This window comes from Salvelinus alpinus, chromosome 4 (assembly GCF_045679555.1).
Source record: "Salvelinus alpinus chromosome 4, SLU_Salpinus.1, whole genome shotgun sequence".
In the NCBI taxonomy this organism is placed as follows: domain Eukaryota; kingdom Metazoa; phylum Chordata; class Actinopteri; order Salmoniformes; family Salmonidae; genus Salvelinus; species Salvelinus alpinus.
This window is the reverse complement of record NC_092089.1, coordinates 51,020,045-51,035,361: the sequence shown is the minus strand read 5'-3', so window position 1 is coordinate 51,035,361 and position 15,317 is coordinate 51,020,045. Positions and strand designations below refer to the sequence as shown.

Genomic DNA, 15,317 nt, shown 5'->3' with positions numbered 1-15,317 from the left:
CATAACACTGAGGTATAAATTATCATGAACCGTTACGTCTCAATTCCTGATGTGAACAAAAAAATAACAAATATTTGCACGTTAGCTTACGTTCTACCCGATTGGTGCTTTTTCTTCGTGACCTGGCAACCAAGTGGAAGCTTACATACGCTTAAACAAGACAGAAAGGGGATATTTCGCTAGCTAGCTATCCAGCACAATACGACAAATATGTCTTCGAGGACGCTACCCCTGCTTTTTATTAATCTCGGTGGAGAAATGCTCTACATCTTGGATCAACGCCTAAGAGCTCAGAATATTCCAGCTGACAAAGCCAAGAAAGGTAACATTTATAGTTAGCTAACCAGCTAACGTTAGCTAGCTTAGCTGTCTGGTTGTATTAGGCTAGAATTCAACTAGTTACCTGACCAACAGGTGAGTCACTGACCTTGTCATGTTCACAAACTGCTTGCCATTATTTGGAGTACATTCATTTGTCTTAACCTGCAAATTCTTCATTGTACTTGTAGCTGATTGGATAGAGGATGACAGAAGGAGAGGTATTTTGATGTTTCACATGCAATGCATCTCTAGACCTACATGCTCTGCTTTGAGTCCTTCAAGGAAACCAACAGAGTATTGCATTGGTAGAACAATCTGGATGAAATCTTTGCCCAGAGATATTCATTCACTCTGCCCCCAAGATTGTAGAGATTTCAGCCATGGGCTTTATTACAGAGAAATCCGGTTTCTACCTCCCAATCAAATAACTTTGCAAGCTGCTGATGGTTTAAAAGGCTGTTGCTTTCTTAGGGCAATTGGGAATAGGTGGACATTAAACCTTGCCTATAGAATGCACATCTGCTTACTTAAAGGTAGACTCCTTTGAGCACGGGACTTCTTGATTTTAAAGGTAGACTCTGCCAGGTGTGTAATCATTACGCCGATTCTGTTGCAAAACCGCTTACTCCTAACGGGAAAAGCAAACGAGAGTTTCTATGGGTGGGTATAATTTGTGGAACGTTCCAACAGGAATCTGTTCCAAAAACTTCATAACAAGGTTGCCAACAAACAAAGCATACAAAGTTGTAGGGAGTGGGCTATTTAATTACGTTTTTCGGCAGCTAATTAGCTAGGTGAACTGATCATGCTACTTTGTATGCTTTGCTTGTTGGCAAACCATGTACTTTCCAAAGTTTTTGGAACAGATTCCTGTTGAAACGTTCCACAAATTACACTCACCCAGTTTCTATTGGACAAATTCAGGTAGGTCCTTCCCCGTTTCATTCTGTTTGCTCAGTTTGCTTCTGTTTGGTTTAACAGTTTCCGTAATGAATACACCCCAGTTGTCATAATCATAAACAAGGCGGTGACTTCACATTTACAAACATCAACAGTTAAAACCAGGGCTCGGATTCATAATACATCTGAGTAGGAGTGCTGATCCAGGATCCGTTTTGCCTTTTAGATTATAATTAATGGACAGGGGGACCTGATCCTAGATCAGTACTCTTACTCAGAGACACTTGTTGAACATGGACCCAGTTCTATCAAGACTGTGTTATATCAAGACTGTGTTATATCATGGGCTCTTTCCAATTTGCATGCCTACGTTAGGAAGAGCCAATAATGACAGTCTTAGCAGATTTGGTTGTTTGTGGGAAAAAAAATCTAATGTCTTTAAGTTGGAAAGACCTAATGTTTATGTTGATGATGCCATCTTGATGAGTCTAACTTTACAGACCGACATTATTCCAGTTCCCTACTTGTGACCTGACCTCAACCTTGTGCCCTCACTCTGCCAGTTATGAATGACATCATCACCACCATGTTCAATAAAACGTTTTTGGAGGAGCTGTTCAAGCCACAGGAGCTGTACTCCAAGAAGACCCTCAGGACCGTGTTTGACCGACTGGCCCATGCCTCCATCATGAGACTCAACCAGGCCAGCATGGACAAGGTATGGATGGAATTGTGTCACCTGGTTCATGTTCAGGACACGCTGTAGCAAAACATTTCAAAAGGTTTTACAACAGAAAACAAAAATAGGTGTTCCTTATTGGACAAGGATGTGTAATCTCTCCGTGTTTCAGTCTGTTTTCGTCCGTTTCATCCCTGATTTTAAAGGACCCTTTATCGGAAGTGAAAGGCCATCGAGTTGTTATCCCCTTTCTGAGAAAGGGGTTTATCTAACAGCTGAGTAGCTGTCATGACGACATTACAATTTTTATCATTACATTCTCAGAATCACATCCTCTGTACCCAGTGACACTTTAATTGTCTTACTCCTAGGTACTTGGTGAAATTGCCCAAGTCACTTAAAAAATATAGGTCTACATGGGGTTTTAAAGCTTTCATCATTTATTGCACCATCATTGCTTGACTATTTTTGAAGAGTTCTATCTGTTGGTTATAAAGTGGTTTTATATAGGCTATCAAACATAATATCTTCAGCATTTTGAAGTATTAATTCTGGTTATAAACCTAAATGTTGCATAAATCCACCTGCAGAGCATAATCCTAGTTTGTGCAAGTATGCTGAGGGCTCCATCTGGTGTACATTATGAACTGGCAGCAGATATTTTTGAGCATAACAGTAACCCATCATCATCCATATGACTGTTGTTCATGCACACAGCTGTATGACTTGATGACCATGGCCTTCAAGTACCAGGTGCTCCTCTGCCCGCGGGCCAAAGATATCCTCCTTGTGTCCTTCAACCATATGGATGCCATCAAGGATTTTGTGAAGGACACCCCAAGCATTCTCAGCCAGGTTGACGAGACATACAGACAGCTCACAGAGGTACAATAAACTTCCCTTCAATTGCTCAAACCTCCGCTGAGTGTTCAGTGTGATCTCTTATTCACTGCATGTTTTGTGTTCTTATTTATAGATGTACACACCCTTGTCTAGTGGCGAATTTCAGCTCATCCGGCAAACGCTCCTCATCTTCTTTCAAGACATGCACATAAGGGTGAGTTCATGATCTCGCAGAAGTTTGTCTAACTTTTTCAACAGAGGATGAGTGTGTTGGGAAGGGGGAGTGTGGCATCTTTTGATGGGTTTCAGAGATTAAAAATGTTAATAGTAGCATGACTTTGTGTCAACTGCTAAAACGTTAGCATTTGAAAACAGTGCTAAACCAGGAAGCTAAACCAAAGGATGAATTGCTGTAATAACTTGTCCATAGACTGCTTACAAAGTAAGGAAACCAGTATTTCATTTTGTAATTTGGGTGAACTATCCCTTTACAATGCATTATAACCCCATCATAATGAATTATACACAGTGTAATCTCGGTTAACCCTGAACTAAATTCTTGCGTAATTGGTCAGATGCTAACACCTGCAAAATCTTGATTTGTCAAAAGCACCGGAACTAATGCTGCTCGTTATCTCACACATCCCGTTGTATCAGGACAGATCTATGGTGTCATTTATGTTTTAGTTGTCTGTCCATGACAGATTATACAAAGTGTTACACAATTATCACTACGTTTTGCTCACCTGCATTTGCAGGTGTCCATCTTCCTCAAAGACAAAGTGCAGAATTCCAACGGACGTTTTGTCCTCCCGATCTCAGGTCCTGTGCCCCACGGAACACACATCCCAGGACTTATCAGGTACCACAGCTATAATTGTTCACACCCAAATAACATGGAATCCAACCAAGCCAAGTTTGTTGCAATAGAGCAAAATCTCAATTTTATTAGATGCGTTGAATATGGCAGTATCCATTGTTTTTGTTTTCTTTACTGTGTTTTGTGCTTTTTGATGGCATCTACTTGCTTTCCTTTTGCAGACGTCGGCTTAATTTAGACCTGCGTATCTGCAGGTAATTGCATTACTGAGGGTGTTGAATGAGCAGCTATCTAAATTTAGAAAAGCTTGCTTTTAGCACAGCTCTATTTGCCAAGGGATCGAGTGCAGCTGTGCTTAATTCACGTGAACTTAAGCTCACGTGGCGAATTTTGAGATTGAACAATGTGAAAGTGTAGACAGATGATGTCAGACTAGTGACCACTCTGTTACAAGTACATTGCAACCCCTTAGCTAAACGTCTGAGACAAGGTCCATCTTGAACAGTATCCTCTTTGTATTTTTAGACGTGTCTTCTGGGAAATTATCTTTAGGAAATGATCAGTTGCCTCATGATGTTAAAAGTATTTTTTTGTTACCATCAGAATGTTCAGCTGCAATGGCGAAGAGGTGAAGAGACTGCAGTTCCGTAACGGTGGGAACTACACCAGTGTTCTCCGCGAGGGCTCCTTTGAGATGTTTGGAGAGAGGGTCATCAAGCTGGGCACTAACATGTATGTGCTGCTCCACACTATTGACAACCATTGACGTTTCTGCACTTACCCCCACTGAGACTACTAAATTCTCTACTGTGGTCAATGGTCAAATACTGTAGGCCTAAATCAACATGGTAGCTCAAAGTCACTGCAAATTTTTTTGTGAATAATTTACACAGTGACAGGTTTATTTGCCTCCCCCGTGATGGTACATTGTATTTCAGCTTGTCAAGTGCTTGGCTTCTGTTTACCCACAGGTACAGTGTAAGCCGTCCGGTAGAAACACACATGTCAGGGACATCCAAAAACTCTGCACAACAAAAGTCGGTGAGTTGGAATTTTGCTTAATCACTATGTTGTATTTATTTTCTTACAGGCATTTATCCTGCAAGGCCTTGCATTTTTGCTCATAAATGTCATGTTACTGTATGTCCTACAATATAATATTTTGACAAAGGGTCAAAATAGTATTGATATCTGTGATATTTCATCATTGATTAGGCTATAGTAAGGACAATTTGTCCAAGTCGGACTAAGCTTCATCTGTAATTAAGCCTTAAATGTAATGGAAACCAGCCTTAAATTCAATGGGAAATGACCTAAACAGCTAAATCATGCAATTCATGTGTTTATGTTAATGATTATGCGCACCTTCACTGTGTATACAGATCAACACAGCTCCAAACCCCCTGGCCAAAGAGGAGCTGAACATGTTGGCCAGGTTAATGGGGGGTATGGAAGTCCAGAAACCAGGAAATGCAGACAGTGGCTTCCGAGTCAACCTCTTTACCACCGATGAGGAAGAAGAGTAAGTCCTCTTATGTTATGAGCATTGTTTTGTTGTATTTATGTGTCATTGTGGATACATTTAAATATGGAATTACAACAGTATCGGGCCTCCCAAGTGACGCAGTGGTCTAAGGCACTGCATCGCAGTGCTAGTGGTGTCACTACAGATCCGGGTTCGATACCGGGCTGTGTCGCAGCCGGCCGCGACCGGGAGACCCATGAGGCTGTGCAAAATTGGCCCAGCGTCGTTTGGGGAAGGTTTGACCGTCCGGGTTGTCCTTGTCCCATCGCGCTCTAGCGACTCCTGTGGTGGGCCAGGCGCACACACACTGACATGTTTCCTCCGACACATTGGTGCAGCTGGCTTCCAGGTTAAGCGAGCAGCGTGTCAAGAAGCAGTGCGGCTTGGCGAGTTGTTATTTTGGAGGACGCATGGCTCTCGACCTTCGCCTCTCCCGATTCCGTATGGGAGTTGCAGCAATGGGACAAGACTGTAACTACCAATTGGATGTCACAAAATTGGGGTGGGGGGGGTAAATAAAAAAACATTCAAAAAGGAATTACAACAGTACTCCTCACAACATGATGAAACGAACTGAACCTGATTTTTGAATTATGTTAAATTAGACTAGTGTTAAAAATCACTGTCATTGTTAAGAATCAGTATCAGTGTTAAAGGTCCAGTGTAGCCGTTTTCATCTCAATATCAAATTGTTTCTGGCTTACAATTAAGTACTTAAAAAAAAAAAAACGAGCTTCTTAGCAGAGCAAATTCTCGGACTGTCTGGGAGTGGTCTGAGTGGGGAGGGGAAACTGAAAACTAGCTATTATTGGCAGAGAGGTTATGAACTGTCTTTCTTATTGGTCTATTAACTCATTTACGCTTGGTGATGTCACCAGGCAATCCAAAACTCCATCCCATCAAAACAAGCTGATATTTCAGCCAGTCTTTTCAAATGGCTCTTCCACTAAAAGGGCATTATCGTAATTTTTACAATATTACTGTGGAAATGTATACAAATGGTATGTGGACACCCTTCAAATTAGTGGATTTGGCTATTTCAGCCACATACCGTGGCTGACAGGATTACAAAATCGAGCACACGGCCATGCAATCTCCATAGACAAACATTGGCAGTAGAATGGCCTTACTGAAGAGCTCAGTGACTTTTAAAGTGGCAACGTCATTGGATGCCACCTTTCCAACAACTCAGTTCGTCACATTTCTGCCCTGCTAAAGCTGCCACGGTCAACTGTAAGTGCTGTTATTGTGAAGATGAAATGTTTAGGAGCAGCAACGATTCAGCCACGAAGTAGTAGGCCACACAATCTCACAGAACAGGACCGCCAAGTGCTGAAGCGCTTAGTGTGTAAAAATAGTTTGTCCTCAGTCGCAACACTCACTACCGAGATCCAAACTGCTTCTGGAAGCAACGTCAGCACAAGAACTGTTCTTCATGAAACCTAATTTCACCATGCGCGATGCCAAGCGTCAGCTGGAGTGGTGTAAAGCTCGCCGCCATTGGACTCTGAAGCAGTGGAAACGTGTTCCTTACTGATGAGTAATGCTTCACAATCTGGCAGTCTGACGGACGAATTTGGGTTTGGCGGATGCCAGGAGAACGCTACCTGCCCCAATGCATAGTGCCAACTGTAAAGTTTGGTGGAGGGGGAATAATGGTCTGGGGCTGTTTTTCATTCGGGCTTGGCCCCTTAGTTCCAGTAAAGGGAAATCTTAACGCTACAGCATTCAATGACATTCTAGACGATTCTGTGCTTCAAACTTTGGCAACAGTTTGGGGAAGGCCCTTTCCTGTTTCAGCATGACAATGCCCCCGTGCACAAAGCGAGGTCCATACAGAAATGATTTGTTGAGATCGGTGTGGAAGAACTTGACTGGCCTGCACAGAGTCCTGATGTCAACCCCATCGAACACCTTTGTGGTGAATTAGAACGCCGGCTGCGAGCCAGGACTAATCGCCCAACATCAGTGCCCGACCTCAGTGACCCGCTGCAATGTTCCAACATCTAGTGGAAAGCCATCCCATAAGACTGTTATAGCAGCAAAGGGGGGACAAACTCCATATTATTGCCCATAATTTTGGAAGGGGATGTTAGATGAGCAGGTGTCCGTGTACTTTCGGTCATGTAGTGTCTAAAACACAGGGGAAAAAATCATGTTTTTCACTGCACTGGGCCTTTAACAATAATGGCGATTTGTCTTCCAGGGAGGCCTTGATATCGAGACCAAACGAGTTTTCATATGACGTCATAAAAATCCAAGCGTCTAAGGTAAAGTTAATTCTAACCTGTATTCTTTCTGTCACAGAGGCTAGATAAATATTCAACCATATAACATGCTTTTATGTAACTTGAAGGGATGATATGGAAGCATTTCATAGATTGAGACTGTCCTACTGTACATGCTGTGGTGTAACCGTCAAAATGGTCCCCCATGAAAACCTGTCACAGGAGACTTACTCCCTCCGTGCAGTCATCTCTTAGCACTTACGAACAACCAATGATCAGACATGCTGCCCAGTTTGAATAGCTTCTGTAATTGACAGGCTAAGGATTGTAGGTTATCTGACATGCACTAGGGTCATGATGGGCCAGTCGAACACGATGTACCGTAATCAAACATAAGCCCCTCCCCAAACGAGACCTTTCAGATCTGCCATTGGTGGCTTGCCTTCTCTTTCAGAACCATCAAGCCAATGCAGAGCTGGTCAAGATCATGGGGGACTTCACGGAGGAGGCTGGCGAGCTGTGCCCATTGAGTGCCAGCAGTAAAGGGGATGACCTTCTGGCCATGATGGACGGGCTGTGACAGTTACCGTGGTTACCAGAATCCGAGGGCAGGGCTCAAGGCTGAGTTGGTTAGGAACGGTGTGTTCTACTGTAGGACAGTGTCTTGTCTGCTCTGCTGTGCTGTGCCGTCTGTCTCACTCTGCAAATATGGCAGCTGTCTAACAAAAGCACACACAACACAAACCTCATCTTTGTTTGTCTGTCGAGCTTTTCGATGCTGATGTGACGTGAGCAGGTCAATTAATTTGTTCAGCAAGGACCAACTGTAAACTCTCTGCAAGACTGTGCATTTTGCAAAAGAGAGAGTTGGGAAACATCATAAGCTTGAATATACACTCAGTGGCCAGTTTTTTAGGTACACCCATCTTGTACCGGGTTGGACCCCTCAGTAGCCATGAAGTGATGCACCTGTTTAGCAACAATGTTTAGATACGCTCTGGCATTCAAATGTTGATCAACTGGTATCAAAGGACCTAACTTGTGCCAGGAAAATATTCCCCACACCATTACACCACCACCGCCCTGTACCGTTGACACCAGGCAGGATGGGGCCATGGACTCATGCTGCTTATGCCAAATCCTGACTCTGCCATCAATATGACGCATCAGGAAATGCGATTCGTCGGACCAGCCAATGTTTTTCCACTCCTCAGTAGTCCAGTGTTGGTGATCGCGTGCCCACTGGAGCCGCCGCTTCTTTTTGTTTTCAGCTTATAGGAGTGGAACCCGGTGTTGTCTGCTGCAATAGCCCATCCGTGACAAGGATCGACAAGTTGTGCGTTGTGCACAGAGATGCCGTTCGGCGTTCAGAGATGCCCTTCGCCACGTCACTGTTGTACTGCTCTGTTACAGTGAGGGAAAAAAGTATTTGATCCCCTGCTGATTTTGTACGTTTGCCCACTGACAAAGATATTATCAGTCTATAATTTTAATGGTAGGTTTATTTGAACAGTGAGAGACAGAATAACAACAAAAATATCCAGAAAAATGCATGTCAAAAACGTTATAAATTGATTTGCATTTTAATGAGGGAAATAAGTATTTGACCCCTTCTCAATCAAAAAGATTTCTGGCTCCCAGGTGTCTTTCATACAGGTAACAAACGGAGATTAGGAGCACACTCTTAAAGGGAGTGCTCCTAATCTCAGTTTCTTACCTGTATAAAAGATACCTGTCCACAGAAGCAATCAATCAATCAGATTCCAAACTCTCCACCATGGCCAAGACCAAAGAGCTCTCCAAGGATGTCAGGGACAAGATTGTAGACCTACACAAGGCTGGAATGGGCTACAAGACCATCGCCAAGCAGCTTGGTGAGAAGGTGACAACAGTTTCTGTGATTATTCGCAAATGGAAGAAACACAAAAGACCTGTCAATCTCCCTCAGCCTGGGGCTCCATGCAAGATCTCACCTCGTGAAGTTGCAATGATCATGAGAACGGTGAGGAATCAGCCCAGAACTACACAGGAGGATCTTGTCAATGATCTCAAGGCAGCTGGGACCATAGTCATCAAGAAAACAATTGGTAACACACTATGCCGTGAAGGACTGAAATCCTGCAGCGCCCGCAAGGTCCCCCTGCTCAAGAAAGCACATATACATGCCCGTCTGAAGTTTGCCAATGAACATCTGAATGATTCAGAGGACAACTGGGTGAACGTGTTGTGGTCAGATGAGACCAAAATGGAGTTCTTTGGCATCAACCCAACTTGCCGTGTTTGGAGGAGGAGGAATGCTGCCTATGACCCCAAGAAACCATCCCCACCGTCAAACATGGAGGTGGAAACATTATGCTTTGGGGGTGTTTTTCTGCTAAAGGGACAGGACAACTTCACCGCATCAAAGGGACGATGGACGGGGCCATGTACCGTCAAATCTTGGGTGAAAACCTCCTTCCCTCAGCCAGGGTATTGAAAATGGGTCGTGGATGGGTATTCCAGCATGACAATGACCCAAAACACACGGCCAAGGCAACAAAGGAGTGGCTCAAGAAGAAGCACATTAAGGTCCTGGAGTGGCCTAGCCAGTATCCAGACCTTAATCCCATAGAAAATCTGTGGAGGGAGCTGAAGGTTCGAGTTGCCAAACGTCAGCCTCAAAACCTTAATGACTTAAAGAAGATCTGCAAAGAGGAGTGGGACAAAATCCCTCCTGAGATGTGTGCAAACCTGGTGGCCAACTACAAGAAACGTCTGACCTCTGATTGCCAACAAGGGTTTTGCCACCAAGTACTAAGTCATGTTTTGCAGAGGGGTCAAATACTTATTTCCCTCATTAAAATGCAAATCAATTCATAACATTTTTGACATGCGTTTTTCTGGATTTTTTTGTTGATATTCTGTCTCTCACTGTTCAAATAAACCTACCATAAAAATTATAGACTGATCATTTCTTTGTCAGTGGGCAAACGTACAAAATCAGCAGGGGATCAAATACTTTTTTCCCTCACTGTATGTCTGTTTGTGGCCCACCTGTTACCTTGAACAATTCTTGCCATTCTCCTTTGACCCCTCTCATCAGTGAGCTGTTTTTCACCCACAGGACTGCTGTTTTTCACCCACAGGACTGCTGTTTTTAGTTTGTTGCACCATTCTTGGTAAACCCTAGACACTGTCGCGCATGAAATGCCCAGGAGGGCGGACGTTTCTGAGATCCTGGATACGGCACACCTGGCACCGATGATGATACCACGCTCAAAGTCGCTTAGGTCACTCGTTTTGCCCATTCTAACGTTCAATCTAACAGTAACTCGATGCCTGTCTGTCTGCTTCATATAGCAGGCCACCAGACTCACTGTCTGTAAGAGCGATCCATTTTTGTGAACTGGGTGGTGTACCTAATAACCTGGTTGATTTTGTATTTTGTGCTTTTATGGTGGTAATCTCAAGTTTTTTTATTTTTAGTTACAGATAGTACAGAACTGTTGTATTTGGTCGCACTGAAACATCAAATGGAGTCGTTGGGACCTATTTGTTCCAATTCATTCAATGGTTTCTGCTCTGCTGAGCCCGCTTCAATCAATGTATTTAAAGTTGACATTCCGTGAATGTCACGTTAAACAATATTTCTTGTTACTTTTCCTCCCAGATAAATAGTAACTTTCTCTTCGGGGCGGCAGGTAGCCTAGTGGTTAGAGTGTTGGGCCAGTAACCGAAAGGTTGCTAGATCGAATCCCCGAGCTTACAAGGTAAAAATCTGTCGTTCTGCCCCTGTACAAGGCAGTTAACCCTCTGTTCCTAGGCAGTCATTGTAAATAAGAATTTGTTCTTAACTGACTTGCCTAGTTAAATAAAATAAAAAATACATTTAATTTATCACCGCGTGATGTTAATATAATGCTGTTTTCTCTATCACATATCTGCTGTAATACAGTATTTACAATTTTGATAATCTGATTTACTCTGTCTGACTGAGTAATTAAATAATGAACACGACCTAAACTAGAGGGTGTCAAACTCAATTCCTGGAGCGCTTTGTGTATGCGGGTTTTCGCTCCTCTCATCTAGTTCTCAAGGCTTTAACTTGACACACATTGAAAGAAAATTACAAAAAACAGCAAACACACGACCTTCTAGGGATTTAGTTTGACACCCCTGACCTAAAGAGACTGGTGGAACTGAAAGAAACTCTAGTGCACTTGTCATTTGAAAGTTCTACTGTACCTAGATTTTATTTTTTGGTATGGGATAAATATATACAGTATGTTTAGGGTGACCTTTTTGTGTCTTCAAATAACGGAAGACAAATTATTTGTAAATATATTGTATGTGAATTTTTGCAATATGTCACCATCAAATGGGATGATATGGGTTAATGGAGAAAGTGTGACACAACACTAATGTAACCACAATGTATCGAAACAGCTGATTCTTTAATGCAATATGACAGATGGTCCAAGATGTATATTTATGGAATTATTTATTTATCATGAGGTGTACATGTATTTTTTTTTCTGGTGCAATATTAAAGATTCAAAAAAATATATATACAGTTGAATTCGGAAGTTTACATACACTTAGTTTGGAGTCATTAAGACTCGTTTTTCAACCACTCCACACATTTCTATAGTTTTGTCAAGTTGGTTAGGACATCTACTTTGTGCATGACACAAGTACTTTTTCCAACAATTGTTTGCAGACAGATTATTTCACTTATAATTCACTGTATCACAATTCCAGTGGGTCAGAAGTTTACATACACTAAGTTGACTTTGACTTTAAACAGCTTGGAAAATTCGAGAAAATTGTCATGGCTTTAGAAGATTCTGATAGGCTAATTGACATAATTGGAGGTGTACCTGTGGATGTATTTCAAGGCCTACCTTCAAACTCAGTGCCTCTTTGCTTGACATCATGGGAAAATCAAAAGAAATCAGCCAAGACCTCAGAAAAAAAATTGTAAACATCCCCAAGTCTGGTTCATCCTTAGGAGCAATTCTCAAACGCCTGAAGGTACCACGTTCATCTGTACAAGACATAGTATGCAAGAATAAACACCATGGGTCCACGCAGCCATCATACCGCTCAGGAAGGAGACGCGTTCTGTCTCCTAGAGATTAACGTACTTTGGTGCAAAAAGTGCAAATGAATCCCAGAACAACAGCAAAGGACCTTGTGAAGATGCTGGAGGAAACCGGTACAAAAGTATCTATATCCACAGTAAAACGAGTCCTATATCGACATAACCAGAAAGGCCGCTCATCAAGGAAGAAGCCACTGCTCCAAAACCGCCATAAAAAAGTCAGACTACGGTTTGCAACTGCACATGGGGACAAAGATCGTACTTTTTGGAGAAATGTCCTCTGGTCTGATGAAACAAAAATAGAACTGTTTGGCCATAATGACCATCGTTATGTTTGAAGGAGAAAGGGGTGAGGCTTGCAAGCCGAAGAACACAATCCCATGGGGGTGGCAGCATCATGTTGTGGGGGTGCTTTGCTGCAGGAGGGACTGGTGCACTTCACAAAATAGATGGCAACATGAGGGAGGAAAATGGTGTGGCTATATTGAAGCAACATCTCCAGACATCAGTCTGGAAGTTAAAGTTTGGTGGCAAATGGACAATGACCCCAAGCATTGTTCCAAAGTTGTGGCAAAACGGCTTAAGGACAACAAAGTCAAGGTATTGGAGTGGCAATCACAAAGCCCAGACCTCAATCCTATAAAAAGATTGTGGGCAGAACTGAAAAAGCGAGTGCGAGCAAGGAGGCCTACAAACCTGACTCAGTTACACCAGCTCTGTCAGGAGGAATGGGCCAAAATTCACTCAACTTATTGTGGGAAGCTTGTGGATGGCTACCCGAAACGTTTGACCCAAGTTAAACAATTTGAAGGCAATGCTACCAAATACTAGTTGAGGGTATGTAAACTTCTGACCCCCTGGGAATGTGATGAAAGAAATAAAAGCTGAAATAAATCATTCTCTCTACTATTATTCTGACATTTCACATTCTTAAAATAAAGTGGTGATCCTAACTGACCTAAGACAGGGAATATTTACTTGGATTAAATGTCAGGAATTGTGAAAAACTGAGTTTAAATGTATTTGGCTAAAGTGTATAATCTTCCGACTTCAGCTGTATGTGTGTATAATATATACAGTGGGGAGAACAAGTATTTGACACACTGCCGATTTTGCAGGTTTTCCTACTTACAAAGCATGTAGAGGTCTGTAATTTTTATCATAGGTACACTTCAACTGTGAGAGACGGAATCTAAAACAAAAATCCAGAAAATCACATTGTATGATTTTTAAGTAATTCATTTGCATTTTATTGCATGACATAAGTATTTGATACATCAGAAAAGCAGAACTTAATATTTGGTACAGAAACATTTGTTTGCAATTACAGAGATCATACATTTCCTGTAGTTCTTGACCAGGTTTGCACACACTGCAGCAGGGATTTTGTCCCACTCCTCCATACAGACCTTCTCCAGATCCTTCAGGTTTCGGGGCTGTCGCTGGGCAATACGGACTTTCTGCTCCCTCCAAAGATTTTCTATTGGGTTCAGGTCTGGAGACTGGCTAGGCCACTCCAGGACCTTGAGATGCTTCTTACGGAGCCACTCCTTAGTTGCCCTGGCTGTGTGTTTCGGGTCGTTGTCATGCTGGAAGACCCAGCCACGACCCATCTTCAATGCTCTTACTGAGGGAAGGAGGTTGTTGGCCAAGATCTCGCGATACGTGACCCTATCCATCCTCCCCTCAATACGGTGCAGTCGTCCTGTCCCCTTTGCAGAAAAGCATCCCCAAAGAATGATGTTTCCACCTCTATGCTTCACGGTTGGAATGGTGTTCTTGGGGTTGTACTCATCCTTCTTCTTCCTCCAAACACGGCGAGTGGAGTTTAGAGCAAAAAGCTCTATTTTTGTCTCATCAGACCACATGACCTTCTCCCATTCCTCCTCTGGATCATCCAGATGGTCATTGGCAAACTTCAGACGGGCCTGGACATGCGCTGGCTTGAGCAGGGGGACCTTGCGTGCGCTGCAGGATTTTAATCCATGACGGCGTAGTGTGTTACTAATGGTTTTCTTTGAGACTGTGGTCCCAGCTCTCTTAAGGTCATTGACCAGGTCATGCCGTGTAGTTCTGGGCTGATCCCTCACCTTCCTCATGATCATTGATGCCCCACGAGGTGAGATCTTGCATGGAGCCCCAGACCGAGGGTGATTGACCGTCATCTTGAACTTCTTCCATTTTCTAATAATTGCGCCAACAGTTGTTGCCTTCTCACCAAGCTGCTTGCCTATTGTCCTGTAGCCCATCCCAGCCTTGTGCAGGTCTACAATTGTATCCCTGATGTCCTTACACAGCTCTCTTGTCTTGGCCATTGTGGAGAGGTTGGAGTCTGTTTGATTGAGTGTGTGGACAGGTGTCTTTTATACAGGTAACGAGTTCAAACAGGTGCAGTTAATACAGGTAATGAGTGGAGAACAGGAGGGCTTCTTAAAGAAAAACTAACAGGTCTGTGAGAGCCGGAATTCTTACTGGTTGGTAGGTGATCAAATACTTATGTCATGCAATAAAATGCAAATTAATTGCTTAAAAATCATACAATGTGATTTTCTGTATTTTTGTTTTAGATTCCGTCTCTCACAGTTGAAGTGTACCTATGATAAGAATTACAGACCTCTACATGCTTTGTAAGTAGGAATACCTGCAAAATCGGCAGTGTTTCAAATACTTGTTCTCCCCACTGTATATATGAGAGAGAAATGTCATAATACATAGATTGAAAAGTAAATAAATATGAAACTCTCATTAGCATTGTTTAATTAATGTACTGTGTTCATGTATATTTAAAGGGGCAATCTGCAGTTGATACATCCAGTGTTGGACTTATAAATTGATTATATATACCCATTGATTCTAAATTTCTCCTGGCCCATTCCTCAGCTTTTTACCAAAGCAGGTGGGGTGGCTTCTTTGTTATT

General features: G+C 42.7%; 1 protein-coding gene across 2 annotated transcripts; it reads left to right on the top strand.

The window, feature by feature from the left end:
• Positions 1 to 50: 50 nt before the first annotated feature.
• LOC139573884 (protein OSCP1-like) lies at positions 51 to 10,853 on the top strand. Of its 2 annotated transcripts, none has more exons than XM_071397844.1 (10): positions 51 to 322; positions 1,785 to 1,939; positions 2,648 to 2,785; positions 2,877 to 2,957; positions 3,502 to 3,605; positions 4,167 to 4,295; positions 4,535 to 4,604; positions 4,946 to 5,085; positions 7,295 to 7,358; positions 7,771 to 10,853. In XM_071397844.1, the coding sequence occupies exons 1-10, from the start codon at positions 211 to 213 to the stop codon at positions 7,894 to 7,896; spliced, it is 1,119 nt and encodes a 372-aa protein (XP_071253945.1). In that variant the 5' UTR covers positions 51 to 210; the 3' UTR covers positions 7,897 to 10,853. The 2 variants fall into 2 exon arrangements, with proteins under 2 accessions (XP_071253945.1, XP_071253944.1); XM_071397843.1 differs by having other exon boundaries at positions 2,618 to 2,785.
• Positions 10,854 to 15,317: the final 4,464 nt, after the last annotated feature.

Bases quoted from the DNA above. Each gene is read 5' to 3' on its own strand.
- LOC139573884 (XM_071397843.1), top strand. From the start codon at position 211: ATGTCTTCGAGGACGCTACCCCTGCTTTTTATTAATCTCGGTGGAGAA. The intron at 4,605-4,945 runs GTGAGTTGGAAT...CTGTGTATACAG, and splicing joins ACTCTGCACAACAAAAGTCG to ATCAACACAGCTCCAAACCC. The intron at 7,359-7,770 runs GTAAAGTTAATT...CTTCTCTTTCAG, and splicing joins TAAAAATCCAAGCGTCTAAG to AACCATCAAGCCAATGCAGA.